General features: G+C 35.5%; 2 protein-coding genes across 11 annotated transcripts in view; both read left to right on the forward strand.

Annotated features, from left to right (window-relative positions):
* Positions 1 to 5,991, forward strand: part of LOC142981212 (AMP deaminase 2-like) — a 72,677-nt gene extending 66,686 nt beyond the window's left edge. For 7 of the 9 annotated variants that reach the window (XM_076126943.1, XM_076126947.1, XM_076126946.1 and 4 more), the window contains one exon: positions 5,345 to 5,991. In XM_076126943.1, coding sequence (XP_075983058.1) covers positions 5,345 to 5,440 — 96 coding nt within the window. In that variant the 3' untranslated portion in view covers positions 5,441 to 5,991. Of the gene's footprint in view, positions 1 to 1,197; positions 4,131 to 4,660; positions 4,695 to 5,344 lie in introns of those variants that run through there. The other 2 variants (XM_076126950.1, XM_076126951.1) reach the window with 2 other exon arrangements.
* A 278-nt stretch (positions 5,992 to 6,269) lies between these two features.
* Positions 6,270 to 14,902, forward strand: LOC142981337 (AMP deaminase 2-like). 2 transcript variants are annotated; one of them, XM_076127194.1, is made up of 17 exons: positions 6,270 to 6,499; positions 6,917 to 7,064; positions 7,448 to 7,640; positions 8,064 to 8,177; positions 8,513 to 8,602; positions 8,904 to 9,099; positions 9,451 to 9,576; positions 10,026 to 10,224; positions 10,687 to 10,818; positions 11,350 to 11,513; positions 11,851 to 11,974; positions 12,421 to 12,587; positions 12,887 to 13,007; positions 13,225 to 13,398; positions 13,718 to 13,828; positions 14,245 to 14,382; positions 14,766 to 14,902. In XM_076127194.1, the coding sequence occupies exons 1-17, from the start codon at positions 6,399 to 6,401 to the stop codon at positions 14,799 to 14,801; spliced, it is 2,334 nt and encodes a 777-aa protein (XP_075983309.1). In that variant the 5' UTR covers positions 6,270 to 6,398; the 3' UTR covers positions 14,802 to 14,902. The 2 variants fall into 2 exon arrangements, with proteins under 2 accessions (XP_075983309.1, XP_075983310.1); XM_076127195.1 differs by having other exon boundaries at positions 8,070 to 8,177.
* Positions 14,903 to 15,108: the final 206 nt, after the last annotated feature.

Genomic DNA, 15,108 nt, shown 5'->3' on the forward strand with positions numbered 1-15,108 from the left:
GTTATCAATTTGGTAGGTACCTACTTGGTTTGAGCCGTGTTTCACTTTCTCAAAACATATACATATAGTCAGTCGATACATATATTATAAAATTTAACAGTAGTAATTAATTACGTCTTATATATGTTACTGTAAAAGCCCGATCGGTGGTAAATCCTAAGATTTTCCGGTATAACCTAAGATTTACCAACTCGCAATGGTAAAAGTCCGAATAATTATTTTATTTCGAACTTTTACCTATATTCACTTGATGATGTCGAGATGTCGCCGGAGCCCCGCTTCGCGGGGCTCCTCCTTCTGGGTGGTTAAAAAAAAATAACCACGAAGGCTAAGGTGGGAGCTTCGCTTCGCTCGCTCCCACCTTAGCCTTCTAACCTAACCTACCCATGTCGCTTTGCCCAAAACTCCTTCTTTATAACTATGTCACAGTATATAATTATACCGTGAAATAGTTATAAACATAGTTATGAAGGAGGATTTTTTTATATATCGTAACATAGTTTTTAAACTCTGGCTTGTTCGGACTTTTACCATTGAGAGTTGGTAAATCTTAGGTTTTACCGGAAAATCTTAGGATCTACCACAGTTCGGGCTTTTACAGTAACATATACATACCTACCTATAGTATATATGTGTGTACGTCAATGCATGAATGTTCATTTCAATGTAGTGTTGTGTTATGTAGTACCTATTTATACTGTCCATATGTTTAATTGTCCATTGTGTAGCACATGTTTAAATGTTGATGGCTTGGGTTAGTCTAATCAGGCATCAGTGAATGGGTCATAGAATCATTAACAAGCTATAAATCTTGATCTATATGACTTTCGTAGATAGGTACCTACAGAAGGTTTTGCTCGTTTTCGTCATCAATAGAAGATTTCATATTTAAAAATAAATTATTGCTGAATCTAGTCATAACTTTGATTTAATTAATTGTTGTTTCATCATTGTTGTTGATTATTGACAGCAAGATTAGTAGTTACAAGTCTTTAATTCCGAAAAAGCACTCCAATTTTTTATTTTAGTTTTATATCGCTTACTTTTCAATTCATAATTTCATTGTGCATTTTACGAATATTGAATAAATGTCAACAAATCAGTTCTCACCATAAAGAAAGCCATATTATATACTAACTAATTTATGTAGTAACTAAGTTTTTAAAACTGAAAATTAAAATAACTACTCCATTTCAGGACGGCATGTCAGCCCAGAGATAAACATCCACAGACCGACAGTGGATGCATCAAACAACATTAACTTTTTACTAAATCTTACTAGACTGTATAATCAAAGGTTTTATATAAAATTAATAACGAAATCATAAAAATATACTAAGTATAGTAACCTATAGTTCCCCTTGTGATAAACAAGCGAAAATATAAGATTGAAAGTGCCATTTCATTGTTATTATAACGTTTCGCAGCTCTTGAATTTATAACATAATAATAGTCATTTTCTGTGAACGGTGAATAGAATCTTTTCTATATTTCCTCCTAGCACGATAGCTAAAAAGTCGATGCCTTAAGCTCAATTCACATATAGTTTGTATCATTTTACAATGCGCCTGAATATAGCAACAAGCAGGGAAGACGAAAATAAATAAAAGAAGCGCTAGTGGCTTGTTGCTATATTCAGATACATGACAATAACGTCACCTAACATACCTTCTGTTACAAATAGCACAGACTAGCAGTATAAAATATGGAAATTACTGGTTTTGTTTATGCCGTGTGTAGTAAACCTTCCATTTATCGATTATCTATATATTTTTGTTGTTACCTAATTGCATAAATTAAGATGACGCCTTCTTCCTATAGGGAAGGCAGAAGACAGAGAGAGATAACATTGATAAAATTTAAATTATAGCTACCGTGCTAGGTTATTCCAATTTACCTATAACAAAAACTAAAAAGTACTATCTAATCAATATAATAGAGCATTTCTAATATTTTGTAATAATTAATATTTATATAAACAGTTGTGTAGTGTCTTCACCGTTCAGTAATGTTTCATGTTCTAAACTAAGTAGATAACATAAGCTTATTATGTACAGTTTTATATACCCTTGTATGTACGCCACAGCTCACATGCTATCATATTAATAACTATTATAATTTTTATTCCCCTTTTAAACCTTAAAAAAATCACGAAAATAATAACTTTTCAATTTTTTGTCCCTTTTTAACCTTAAAAAATCACAAAAATGATGGAATCTTTATTGTATTTTGGTACCTTTTTAATCTGTAAAAAATCATGAAAATTATGAAATTTACATTTACATTATTTTTTTAATTTTCTGTTGTAAATAATCTTTAAATAAAATAATTCTTATTATGAGACACAAAAAATGTTCTAAAAGTCTTATAATACTTAATTAGAAACTCGTTTACTAAAACTTTACTATCCCTGAAATGATTTTTACTTCTAAATTTTAATCAAATAATCATTGGTGCTTTCAAAATCAATACGAAATGTCCTTAATAAATTTTCTAATGACAATTTCCTAGTAAATATTCCTATCTTTCTATAATATAACTTCATTCGTATATATTATAAGCGACGACAATAAATGAATGCAATCGTATCGCTTTAATAAAGTAAGCTTTTACCAATAGGATATTAGCAATTTCAAATATTATGCATTTATAGTAGAATACAATTTTAATGCGATTTCAGTACTACTTGTTCTCTTGCAAATTTCAAAATTTACTACATTCCATTAAATGCCCCTTTCTGTAACATCGTATATGCTACAATTAAATTTTAATAGTCAAGCGTTAACAGTACTTTAACTAAAAGATAAAATGACAAATTGAAAATTAATTTTAGATTCGGTTACATTATAATATGGGTGATTTTAATATAGTCACATCACTATGTAATTATTAATGGCTAGGCAAATTTAAAAAATATTCATATAAGAATTGACTGTCAAAGTTACACCCAATAATAAAATTTATTAACAGAACAATCAATTTATTATCTCTACCGTTATTTCGGATTACGTAGAGCCAAGTTTAAAAAAACATACAAAAAATAATCTTTATAAACTCAAAAATAATCACTCGTTGTTTATTCCCCATTTTCATTAAACTACCGGAGATAGCCGATTACCCGCAGTTACTAGAGCTTGTCCCTGTGAGCTGTCGGCGAAGCTAACTGGTTGTAACTGGCTTCTGTCGGTGACTTGTGTTATGTTTGAGTATAATCTATGTTGATAATATACCCTTTTTATTTAGTGTTGGTTGTTGAACGAAAAACTTAACAGTCACTTGGAATATTTTCATACTTTTTGCGATACAAATAGAGGAATTTAAGTTGAATTGAGAAGGATATAATTATCTCACATTACGGACTCATAAAATAAGTCATGTGTGTGCCTTTTTCATTCATGCGTATTCTGTTGTAATAATACCAGTCTTCAAGATTAAATGTTAATAACTAATGTTTTAAAGGTGATATAACAAAAATGCATGCATACATTTTCAGTGAATTTATTAATTTTTTCTCTCTTAAAAATGGTTTATTACCTCAAAACACCCATTTTCTTCATACTTACTATATCTCTTATATAAAATAGTTTTACGTTCAACAATCAACATCAAACTACTGAAATAAATCTCGAATCCTTTGTTTTTATTTCAAGAACAACTTAAGTTACGTAGTTCAAAGGTTTCGATAGTTTCAGTGATATAATGCATTTTGTGCTTCTCTGTAAATGGTAATGGGATTGTGTTGTTCGTGTGTCCGTCTTTCCCTTATAAAATATAGCTCTACATTTTAGACATATTTCATGTTTCTAACCTTATACCTTTCATTCCTAATTTGAGCAATCAAAATGAGTATGAAATCTGCTCAATATGAGTTTCTTGTAACTTAAATTGAGTGTTCAAAGTAAGCGTTAAACTTTACGATACATTTTTGGCCATCTCAATAATTAAATAAATAATATATTTTTAATGAATTTGATATAATCATGATCCTTTTTACCATTTATAAAGAACATCCCCAACTAATAAGTTGTACTTAACCTGATTGAACCTTGTGAAATAAGTTTATACATAATAATATATTTATAAACCATTATGTACATGTTATCATTGTTGGAAATAAAAATGCTCATATACATGCTGTTTTGTGATTATCCTCTGTTCATTTACATGTAGAAAACTTACTGAAATTCAGTCCATTTAAAGAAATAATAGCTAGTTAATAAGAAATTTCATATACATTTATTACAATAAAATGTAGATCGCAATACACTAGATAACTTTAAAAACATCAGTCATAAAATGAAGAGTCTGCTCAATCCTAGTAATTTTCACTCAATCTCAAGTAACTGAAATTTTTGTGCTGTTTTTGTTTTTCTTTTGTCGGCTACATTCAATTGTGGCCAATCAACACATATTTTTCAAACACTCACTTCTATACGTCAATCAGGTATATGGCATAATGTAGGTACCCTTACCATGAAGTATACCTAATACTACACCTTACAGACCTTTTTGATCCCTACGAGGTAAAAAAACACGACCTTCAGAATGATTTTAACTTATCTCACTCATTCTACAAGACTTACTTCAAAAGTTTTCTCTCATATTACTTCACTGGCAGTTATATTTAAAAGTTATTATAATAATGTTTTACTGTTCGTAGTTGAAGCGTTGTGCCACACCCCTCTTCTTCTAAGGTACACAGTATGTGTGTATGTTTGTGTGTGTCAATAACCATATCACTTGCAGGCCATTCTAACGTGAAACTTTACGCGAGTTTCAAGATACTTTAAACTCGTATTCTGTAACATGAAATTTTACCCACTTAAATGTTTTTAAGCAAATGATAATAAGTTGTGTGTTTTCATTTTTTTTGGCTAAAAATTATTCTTTTTTGTTTTAATATTAACACATTGATGTTGTTATCATTCAGTCAATATTTGGTAGGTATTTCTTTAAGTATTTCGTGAACTCCTCGTCCCAGGTTTTTGTACCATATTTAGTCTATCAACGGTTGCGGAAAGACAGTGTCCTTTTAATACTGTACTAAAGAAGCCTTAATAAATAATGGCTCCATAGAGATTTTATGGTGACTTATGTTTTAATTCGACAGAAATACAGATTATTTATTTTACATAAACAGTATCTACAAAGATGTATTCAGGTGATTTATTTTGAGGCTGTAGGGGAGCTGAATAGCGTCTGGGAGGATGAATTTTGTCTTATTTCAATTTAATGATACTCTAGAGCCCTCTTCTTAACGGATCCGCTAGTGACAAACTCTACAGACATCTTAAATTGTAACATTTCTTATAACATTACGTGTCTTTTAAAATGAACTCCACAGTGCCGCTTCATGGAGCTGAACCCCCCCGCGCCGAAGAGTGGAGGCACCTCGCCAGCCGTGCCCATCGTCAGCCTGAAGCGACCCTCACTTGTTTAACTAATCAGTATTTTAATAAAGTTCTATTCTATGGCAAAAGTCGACAAGAGAGACTGGAAGAGTTTCAAGATCAAAACATGAATTTAACTTTTGTTTTCTGTAAATATATATTTCTGACGAAACGTATAAAACCTTCTCATTATTCTAGATGTAAGCCTACGTTGGGCTGCAGCTAATATTTCGTTCCGATCAAACCAATATATTGGTAAGACTGGTAAAAAGAGCAAAGAGTTTTAGCCTTACATCAATATAACCTTAACCATCACCCAATAATATGTACCTGTTTTAACGAGAACCCTGAAAGAAGACCTTCAGACAGAATGTTTTCCCTTCAAACCGATTCTCCAGAAATAGTTTTTTTTATTGCTTCAGAAGACAACCCCTGGTCTTTCTTGTCGACTTTATGAAACGAATATGGTATTATGCATTGTTTTTATTAACGTAATAAGTTTGTTCTGCCTCGTTTTTCTTCTAGCTTGTATTTGTTATGTAGATATTATTATACGTACATATACATTGTATACATTTCAATAAATATAATATTAAATCAGTTTTATTTGTTTTATTGCCTTCCCATCCAACAATAAATTGAAGTCTGCAAATAATATTGTTTGAAAAATTAATCACATAATTTTGCTACCATTTACTGCCAAAAAAAAGATGTGTTTATTTATTTAAACTTTTATTAAGAAGGTAGCTCAAAATTAAATGTTATTAGGCATACCTACTTTCGTACATACTTCTTAATCGTAGATATGCTACCTTTTTCTTTCATGTGGGTATTTTTCCCGTAATTTTTTCTCGCACCTTTTTTACCAAACGTCAAAAATATGTCAAAAGTATATACGTTGGTAGGACTCTACAAAAATGGGCTAAAATTAAAATAAATAGTTAATTGATCACAATAGCTGTAAGGACATTTACAATAGACCAGAAATTATAGGAAAAATCTGCCGAGATGTTGCCGAAACCGTCTAGCCCTAACATAGTGATAAAAGACCCCAGTGCTAACGTGGGGCCTCACAGGGAGTACAAAAAATGGACCAATCGATCGATGGCGTAAGTAACCAGATAATATAGCAGTTAAATTTGAGTTTATAAGATGAGCTAAGCATATATTGTAATTTATGAGAATTAAATTCTTCGCAAAGAGGCGCATTAACCTACGGGCTCATTAGGTAGCATAAAGCTCAGTAACTTTAAGTATATTTATGAAATCCGAGCGGTAAAGAGAGTGATAGTGTAAGCATAGATGAAAGGTAATTAAACGGTATAGAAGATGTAAGGAAATAGTACTACATTTCATAATTACTTAAAAAAAAAAATACCATCAAATACGCTAAAGGGTATATTTTAACGACTACATAACATACCAGAGTAAATAGTACTACTGTTCTGCTAGTATTTAGCCTTCTTTACTGAAATCAAGTCAGAATAGGTACTACATAAATAATGAACTGATTATCGCAATGTCAGCGAATCAACGAACTTCCGTGAGATGGGTAGCCGAGCGATGCGCGACTGTGTGCGGACGCACGTGCGTCAGCCCGGAGACCAGCGCAAGCCTGGCGGCAGCAACGTGCCCTTCCAGAGAGTCTCCGTTACCGGGATACATGTCACTGGGGTTTGTACCCTTGTACCTATCGATAGTAAACCGACTATTTCTACATAAAAAAATAAGACAAGACAAAAATTGCTATCGAACTATTGTAGTTTACTATAGGGACAACAACAATAGCATTGCCAAGATTTGTTAATGTATAATACATTACACACACACTTACAATCCAAACCTAGATTTGCAAGGTAGAGCTAATCAGAAGTGACTAGAATTGCTGTTAAGAAACTCAATAATTAACGTAATTCGTTATGATTACTACGGTACTCAATATAAAGTGTCTCAAAAATCTATTACTTAAATATCAAGCAAAATATTCCAACTTCATCCTTACAAAGACCTCTCACTCAACCCCTATTCCTCCTTTCACTTCATTCCTCCCACACCAGGTTCCCTTAGAAGACCTGGTTCGTTCAGCGACCCTGCTGGTCCAGGCGCTGCAGATGCGCCAGCACTACATGGCGACGTCCTGCCAGTCGTTCTCCCGCCTCGTGGACATCTACCTGCACAACCACGGCAAGGACAGGCCCAGCCTCATGCTGCCGCACGTGGAGATGATGGAGTCCTCACCACATTTTGACAGTAGGTTGAGAAATGGAATACTTTCCGTTAATGAATAAATAATAAGCTATTATTGATGATAACTACTAACTAGCACATTGAGTTAGAAAAATTAAGTTTCACGTGAAACCTATAATCAAGAAGGTTTTTGGAAATACGTAAGCAAGAAATAGGCTTTATTGATAATTTCTAGCGCAGTCGTCAGCGACTTTTAAAGATTCAATTTGCCATACCACTATGGAAAACATTGACAGGATATGATATAGTGTAGAATATGAGTTTCAAATGAATTAATTTAAGCGTGAAAACTGACGTTAACTATCGTTATTATTTAGAAAACTATTCAACATTTTCCTAAAATTTTATAAAGGGTTTAAAGAAATCTGCCAGTCTGCTTAATTCTCGCCATATAAATACATAATTCTTAACCTATCCTATTGGTAGTCACAGATCAGGTAGCAGAGCAGTACATACACTTGACCACGTGTTCTTCAGAAGAGCTGATACGTCCTGGCCATAGCCACAGCATTCATAGCCCGCAGCGATCTTTCACCCGGGGTAAGTGAAAACTATCCATCGCTTCTCGTCCTTTTGGCTAAGATCAAAGTGTAGTGATAACTATCCTAGCGTTACAAAGATAGAACAGAGAAAGCCGAGTGATCTAAGGTTTTGCTTACCAGGCTTTCGTAAGTGTCGATCCCGAGTAGTTCTTGAAGTAGTAATAATTTAAATTTTCTCCTAGCCGATAGACGGCTATGTACTTGGACACTACCTATGGACAAAATCCTGCATAGTTCACTGGTTTCAATGTTACTAGTCGCCGTCTCAGAATATTGGCCAGGAGAATGTTATTGTATATGAGTTAAAATGATGTTGTATTATGATTATTACAGTGGGTACTACAAACTCTTGCGCCGTGGTACGATCGCCGTACATCAGAAGATCATCAATCGAAAGTATTGAAGATATACAAATTTTAGGAGGTATTTAACTATTCCTTGTATTTGTTCTTTAACATGTAACAGCTGGGCCAATTTAACAGCTTGTGAGTAAATTTTAAATAACCAATCTGCCAGGTTAAGCATCAACAAATTTGGTACCCAATCACGCCAAAACTACTATCTAGACGGATTTTGATACCATTTGGCACACAGCTAGTTTATAACTTGTATTAACACGTTATGGAAATATTAATGGAAGAAGTCGCGGGCAGAAGCTAGTGTCATAATAAACTATGCATATTTGTCCACAATAACCCTAAAACGTAAAATGTTGCGTGTCCAGAGAACCTGGACCCGTGGTCGTGCCCGATGCCTCCAGACCGCAGGTTCATCTGTCAGTGGCAGCGCGGCGTGGTCACTGTGTACAGGAACGAGGAGGACCAGCAGTCGGGCCGGCCGCTGCCGTTCATGAATGTCACCTTCAAGAAGTATGTTGAAGATATGGATCAGTTGCAGGCTATGATCGCTGATGGACCCCTGTGAGTAGCACGGTGAAAAATTGTCTATAAATTAGTAATTTTGTCTATGAAGTGGCCGTACGTATAGTGGCTGCAGCATCAGCATTATGATTGAGAGGTTATGGGTTCAAATCTACGATTTGCGTCGGTTACGGACCGATGTGACCCACTCCCTATTTTAAGACAAGCCTGCGACTTACTTAGCTGGAAGGATTAGTTAGGTCATTGGAGTTGTGTATCTAATTAACAATGTCAGTAATTATGCAAAAGCGAAGAAATAAAAAGCTCGAAGCGTAGTTTAAATTAATCTTTTCTATTAACATTCTCAAGTTTTGTTTGTCTGACTGATGACTAGTTATTCAACTTTTTCAGCAAGTCGTACTGCTACCGACGTCTGTCATACCTCTCGTCCAAGTTCAAGATGCACGTACTCCTGAACGAGCTCCACGAGCTGGCGCTGCAGAAAGCTGTGCCGCACAGGGACTTCTATAATGTCAGGTTGGAATTAATTGATGACGTACAGTCATACAATAAAGGTTTAGAAATAAATATCGTTTGAATATAATCTACATAACAAAATTGCAAGTGATTATGTGCTCGAGGATACTAAAAACTTTTATTTAAGTTTCAGGTCAAATTATTTATTACTAAACATTGAGTAAGTTTAGTCTTAAGCAAAGCATAAAGAAACATGGACACTTTAAACAACTCTTATAGCATAATTTATTGTCTTTTGAAGACAATGGAATCAGACTAAGAAAGCTCTGAATCCATAGCGAGTCTTCGTAAAATTGTAAAGAGCTTGTTTTGAAATAATAATAATAAAAAATACATTACAACAGGTTCTTTTATGCCAACCTCATTTGACGCGATCTACAACAGCTTTTAATTAATTTTCGTGATCTAAATTGCAATTCAGCTAACCAGATTTTGCCTCATTCCTCCAGGAAGGTAGACACCCACATCCACGCGGCATCTTGCATGAACCAGAAGCACCTGCTGCGCTTCATCAAGCGCACTCTTCGTCAGAACCCCAAGGAGGTGGTGGCCATCACCGACGGCGTGCCCACTGCGCTCAAGACTGTCTTCGAAGACATGCAGCTCGATGCTTATGATCTTAATGTGGATATACTGGATGTTCATGCGGTATGACTGCTTTTTAACTAACTTTGTAAGAAGGAGGCTTTTAAGTTGTCGGCATGTTGTTATATAAATAGGAAATTAGGGATTTTTTCGGTAAATAAGTAGTAATTCGTAAGAAAAGTGATTGATAATAAGTTAATTTAAGTAAGTAAGTAGAATTGGTAAAGAAGCACGCAGTTGACGATTTAGTAGTAGTGTATTGCGATGTATAGTTTTGGTTATTATTAAATTGAATGTGACTATTCGGAATATTTCAATTATGGAATGTTTTCTATGGGGATACAATAGATGGCTTGCCGCTTAGAGATGTTTCACTGAACGTCTACATGTTTCGATTGGCTTGATTTTAAACATTGCTTTACGCACAAAAAATACAAAGTATCACTTGTTTATTTCGTCACTTGCGTTTCTTTTATATTCTTGAACGTATAAAAGCACTTATTGATTTAAGGTCTCATTATCCAGGATCGCAACACATTCCACCGGTTCGACAGGTTCAACGCGAAATACAATCCCGTGGGTGAAAGCAGATTGAGGGAGGTGTTCCTCAAGACTGATAACTTTATGAACGGGAAATATTTTGCGCAGATTATCAAGGTATTGTAATATTCCATCCTTATTGGTTATAGCTTAGAATATTAGGATAGAGCAAGAGATTTTGACTGACTCTGTGAAGTAAATGGACGTGTATATGACTGCTGGTCGCGAGGTCTCGGGTTCGATCTTCGTTTAAACAAAAAGCTATGGGTGTGTCCTAAATACTGGTGCAATATCTCAATATTAGGTACCCCAGAAATTGGTATCGTGCCCGTTTTACATTTGCTAACAGCTGCTCCATATTATTTTCTTTACACCGCTGCCTCTACCATTGGGTATAACAGACGTAATGTTAAACAATATAATTAATTTACAAAAATAAAAATACAATATAATTAATTTCTAAAGTCCTACCCTCTTATTCATAAAAAATATATGAAGTTATGAAAGGCTTATAAAGACTTTTGTTTTCTTTCACTCAGCTAAATGAAAAGGATAAAACATATTATAGTAGTTGCATTACCCAAAATAGGTTTATAGTGTGTTCATGAATAAGAGGCTTAGTTTTTATGTACTCCTGTTATCCATCAGGAAGTAATGAGTGACCTGGAGGAGAACAAGTACACGTACGCGGAGCCTCGCATCTCGATCTACTGCAAGAGCCCGGAGGAGTGGAACAAGCTGGCCACGTGGGCGCTGCTCAACGACGTCTACTCGCCGCACGTCATGTGGCTGGTGCAAGTGCCCAGGCTTTAGTGAGTCTGAGTAGACTAGATAGTCCTTGGGCGGCTTTAACAAATTAGGTATTAAATGAATCAGTCAGTCTAACAGAATGAGGGAGTGTGGATAGAAGAAAAGAAATAAGATGGGAAAATAATGGTTAGAAATGATTGTATTGCAGCAAAAACCTAACTTAGATGATGTCATAATTGATTACAGATAGCACTCATGACTGATCGCGGTAAACTCAACAACACTCAGGAATTTCATAAACAGTCCGATTGTAACTACTGCTGGCTATAATTCGTTATATGGCTACGGCATTCTATACATTTGCACGGTCCATCTAGAAAATGAAATTTTTCTTCTTAGTGATATCTACCGCTTCAAGAAGTTGATGAAGAACTTCCAAGAGTTCCTGAGCAACCTGTTCGACCCGCTGTTTGAAGCGTCCGTCAACCCCAGCATGAACCCTGAACTAAACAAGTTTCTTGCGGTAAACTCTTCATATTTATCTAGGGACAGTAGGGACAGAAAAACATATACAGGGTGTCCCAGAACTCAATGTCAATGAGAAAGGACCAATTTTTAAATGCCCATAATTTACAAACTGTATAATTTTTTTTGTGTGGTGGTTACAATCATTCCTTATACCCTGTTTCGCTTTAACGTTGAGTTTTGGGACACCCTGTACATTGAGAGAATTCTGACAAGCGTTCTCAGTAATTTTGGTCATTTAAATATAATATTCGCCATATTAAGATATTTGTATTACCCTTTTTTGGATTTACAGTTTACACCCATTTCCCCATGATTTAATTTGTGGTTCTTATGATAATAATATAAATAGATTTTTTCCGGTTGTTGTAAAGTTGATTTTATCCGTGCTGTCTCTTTGTTTAACTTTGTACTGTAAAACATATTTGTACCATTCTCTTCCAGCACGTGATAGGCTTCGACAGCGTGGACGATGAATCAAAGCCGGAAAATCCGCTGCTGACTGAGAACACGAGGACTCCCGAGGAGTGGGACGATGAGGAGAATCCTCCGTACGCCTACTACCTCTACTATATGTACGCCAACATGACTGTGCTCAACCAGATCAGAAAGTAAGTCACATTTTAAATACAACTTAAGTTTTGCATTAGAAAAGCTCTGATATCAACTCTTCTCACGACAACATCTCACGCACCCTTTACTCACTAAACTGGCAAATAACAGGTTTTCATGGCTACGGCAAGTGTAAACTGTGCTGGAATGTCAAGGTAATCAAAAGTAAAATTTTATAGTCAGCTCTGACTTGACAAACATAATAATGTTATTGATTGTAGAGTGCCTTGTACTCTACCCTCAACAAAGAACAAATAACAATGTCTCAGAACTGCTGATACTTATCTGTTGTCTGCAGGGAGCAAGGTCTGAACACGTTTGTGCTGCGTCCTCACTGCGGCGAGGCGGGACCAGCGTCGCACATGAGTAGCGGGTTTCTACTCTCACAGAACATATCTCACGGCCTCATGCTCAGAAAGGTAATTCAGGCAAATATTTATAGTAAATACACAATGCAGTTGTGGTTTGCGCGTTTGTCTTTCGCACACGGGTAAGAAAAAGCAACCCTAGCCTATTTCAAATACTTTGTGTGAAATTAACGAAATAAAGGATATTTTGAACTTGCATGAATGGGGCTAATCGTTATGAAGCCTGGGCACTTTAAACATTTTCTTATGGTCTTTCCCTTATCCGCAGTCGCCGCTGCTCCAGTACCTGTTCTACCTGGCGCAGATCTACATCGCCATGTCCCCTCTGTCCAACAACTCTTTGTTCCTGAGCTACCACCGCAACCCGCTGCCGGACTACTTCGCCAGGGGACTGAGGGTCACGCTCAGCACTGATGATCCATTGCAGTTTCATTTTACTAAGGTTTATTTATCTCTACTACAAATTATTTTTAATTTTGAAACAAGTTTATTTAGTACTTTCACATTGTGAGCCAGCAACTCACGTTTTGATAGGTATAAGAATACGTGTGTAAAATTACATTAAATATTCATGAGCATTCACAATCTTTCATCCAATAAAATATGTGAGACTACCTTTGTAAGAAATCAATTTGTTGCTTATTTGATACTTTAGAATGTACTTAGGCCATTATAATATACATAATTATAATAATGGTTTCACTAAAGAGGATTTTTTTCAAAAATATATTATTTACATGAATTAATGCACATATTTACAGGAGCCGCTGATGGAGGAGTACAGTATTGCGGCACAGGCGTGGAAGTTGAGCTCGTGTGACATGTGCGAGCTCGCCAAGAACTCCGTCATCATGTCTGGATTCTCGCACGAAGTAAGTCCACTCGCATTAACCGCAATGTATAGTCACATTTCATCAATATCATTTTGTGTTGATTACGCCGATAACAAACATGCCATGGTTACATCGTGAATCTGGTAAAAGGATCGTTCCGATGTTTGGCGAAAAGAACGGACGTATACTGGAGGCCTACGGGTGCGTTCCCACTGAAGTAGATATATTATGGCCTGTACAGAGTGGAGTGAACTGCCACCAATTCTAGTGCTAAAATTCTTTATTCCATGACGGTGGAAACAGAGCAATTACTCGATTGACAGCTGGCTTCGCTCTGCCAAGCATTTTAGTGGACTAACGCAAGAGCTCGAAATTGAACAAAACTTAAGCAGCTTTCTATAATTAACTAATATACATAGCGTACAGTTCCCTCAAGCACTTTGTCTGTGGTCTAGTTGAAGGAGCGCTGGCTGGGCACGACGTACCTGCGCGAGGGTCCGGACAGCAACGACATCACGCGCACCAACGTGCCCGACGTACGGGTCTCCTTCCGATACGAGACGCTACGAGACGAACTTGAGAACTTGTTTATGGTAACATTAAGACGTTATAAACCCTTGAATTTTGAAAAAGAAATAGCCAGTGTCCTTTTCAGGTAGTTAACTATTGGTCCGTATATGTTCATTTTGTCCTTTATTAGGTAACTATCACTTTGTAATTTTTTTATTAAAGCGTTTCATGTGAAAATGGACAGATGAATATTAAATGAATGCAATGTTGAAACGCAACGTAGATTTAGACGTTGGTGCTGTAATTGCCAGTATCACGGCTTATTATAAGTGTTGGATAACCTATCCATTTATGACAGCAAAAGTATAAAAAAATATGTTTAAATTCCTTCTGATAAGTTAAACGATACTCTCTCTCTCTCTACCTCAGAAGTGGTACTTATATGATGTTATTTTTTTATTTTTAGGCACCAACACAGACTGGCGGAACGGATTTACAATAACCACGTGCTCAAAATCACCGTCAATAGTTAAATGAAACGTAAAATATATTTAATTCGTTTATTTACAAGTGAAATAACAAATATATGTAAATAATTACTAGTAAATAATAACAACTATGTACAATTGGTACTTTTATTTACAAATTTTGCTAATACAGGAATTACTTTGAGATGGCAACACCGAATGTCTTCCGGGTGTTGCCATTTAAAAATAATTCAACTATGAAGTAATTGGTGCCGCTGAAACCACTGTAACCACGAAATAACTAACACAAGAGGAAGGGGCATGTGGGCGTAGCGCACGTGC

The sequence above is a fragment of the Anticarsia gemmatalis genome, chromosome 19 (genome assembly GCF_050436995.1).
Source record: "Anticarsia gemmatalis isolate Benzon Research Colony breed Stoneville strain chromosome 19, ilAntGemm2 primary, whole genome shotgun sequence".
Taxonomy (NCBI): Eukaryota; Metazoa; Arthropoda; class Insecta; order Lepidoptera; family Erebidae; genus Anticarsia; species Anticarsia gemmatalis.

Coding starts and splice junctions, on each gene's coding strand:
- LOC142981337 (XM_076127194.1), top strand. CDS start 6,399: ATGTTGCCGAAACCGTCTAGCCCTAACATAGTGATAAAAGACCCCAGT. Junction 8,178..8,512: donor GCAGCGATCTTTCACCCGGG/GTAAGTGAAAAC, acceptor TGATTATTACAG/TGGGTACTACAAACTCTTGC. Junction 8,603..8,903: donor AGATATACAAATTTTAGGAG/GTATTTAACTAT, acceptor TTGCGTGTCCAG/AGAACCTGGACCCGTGGTCG.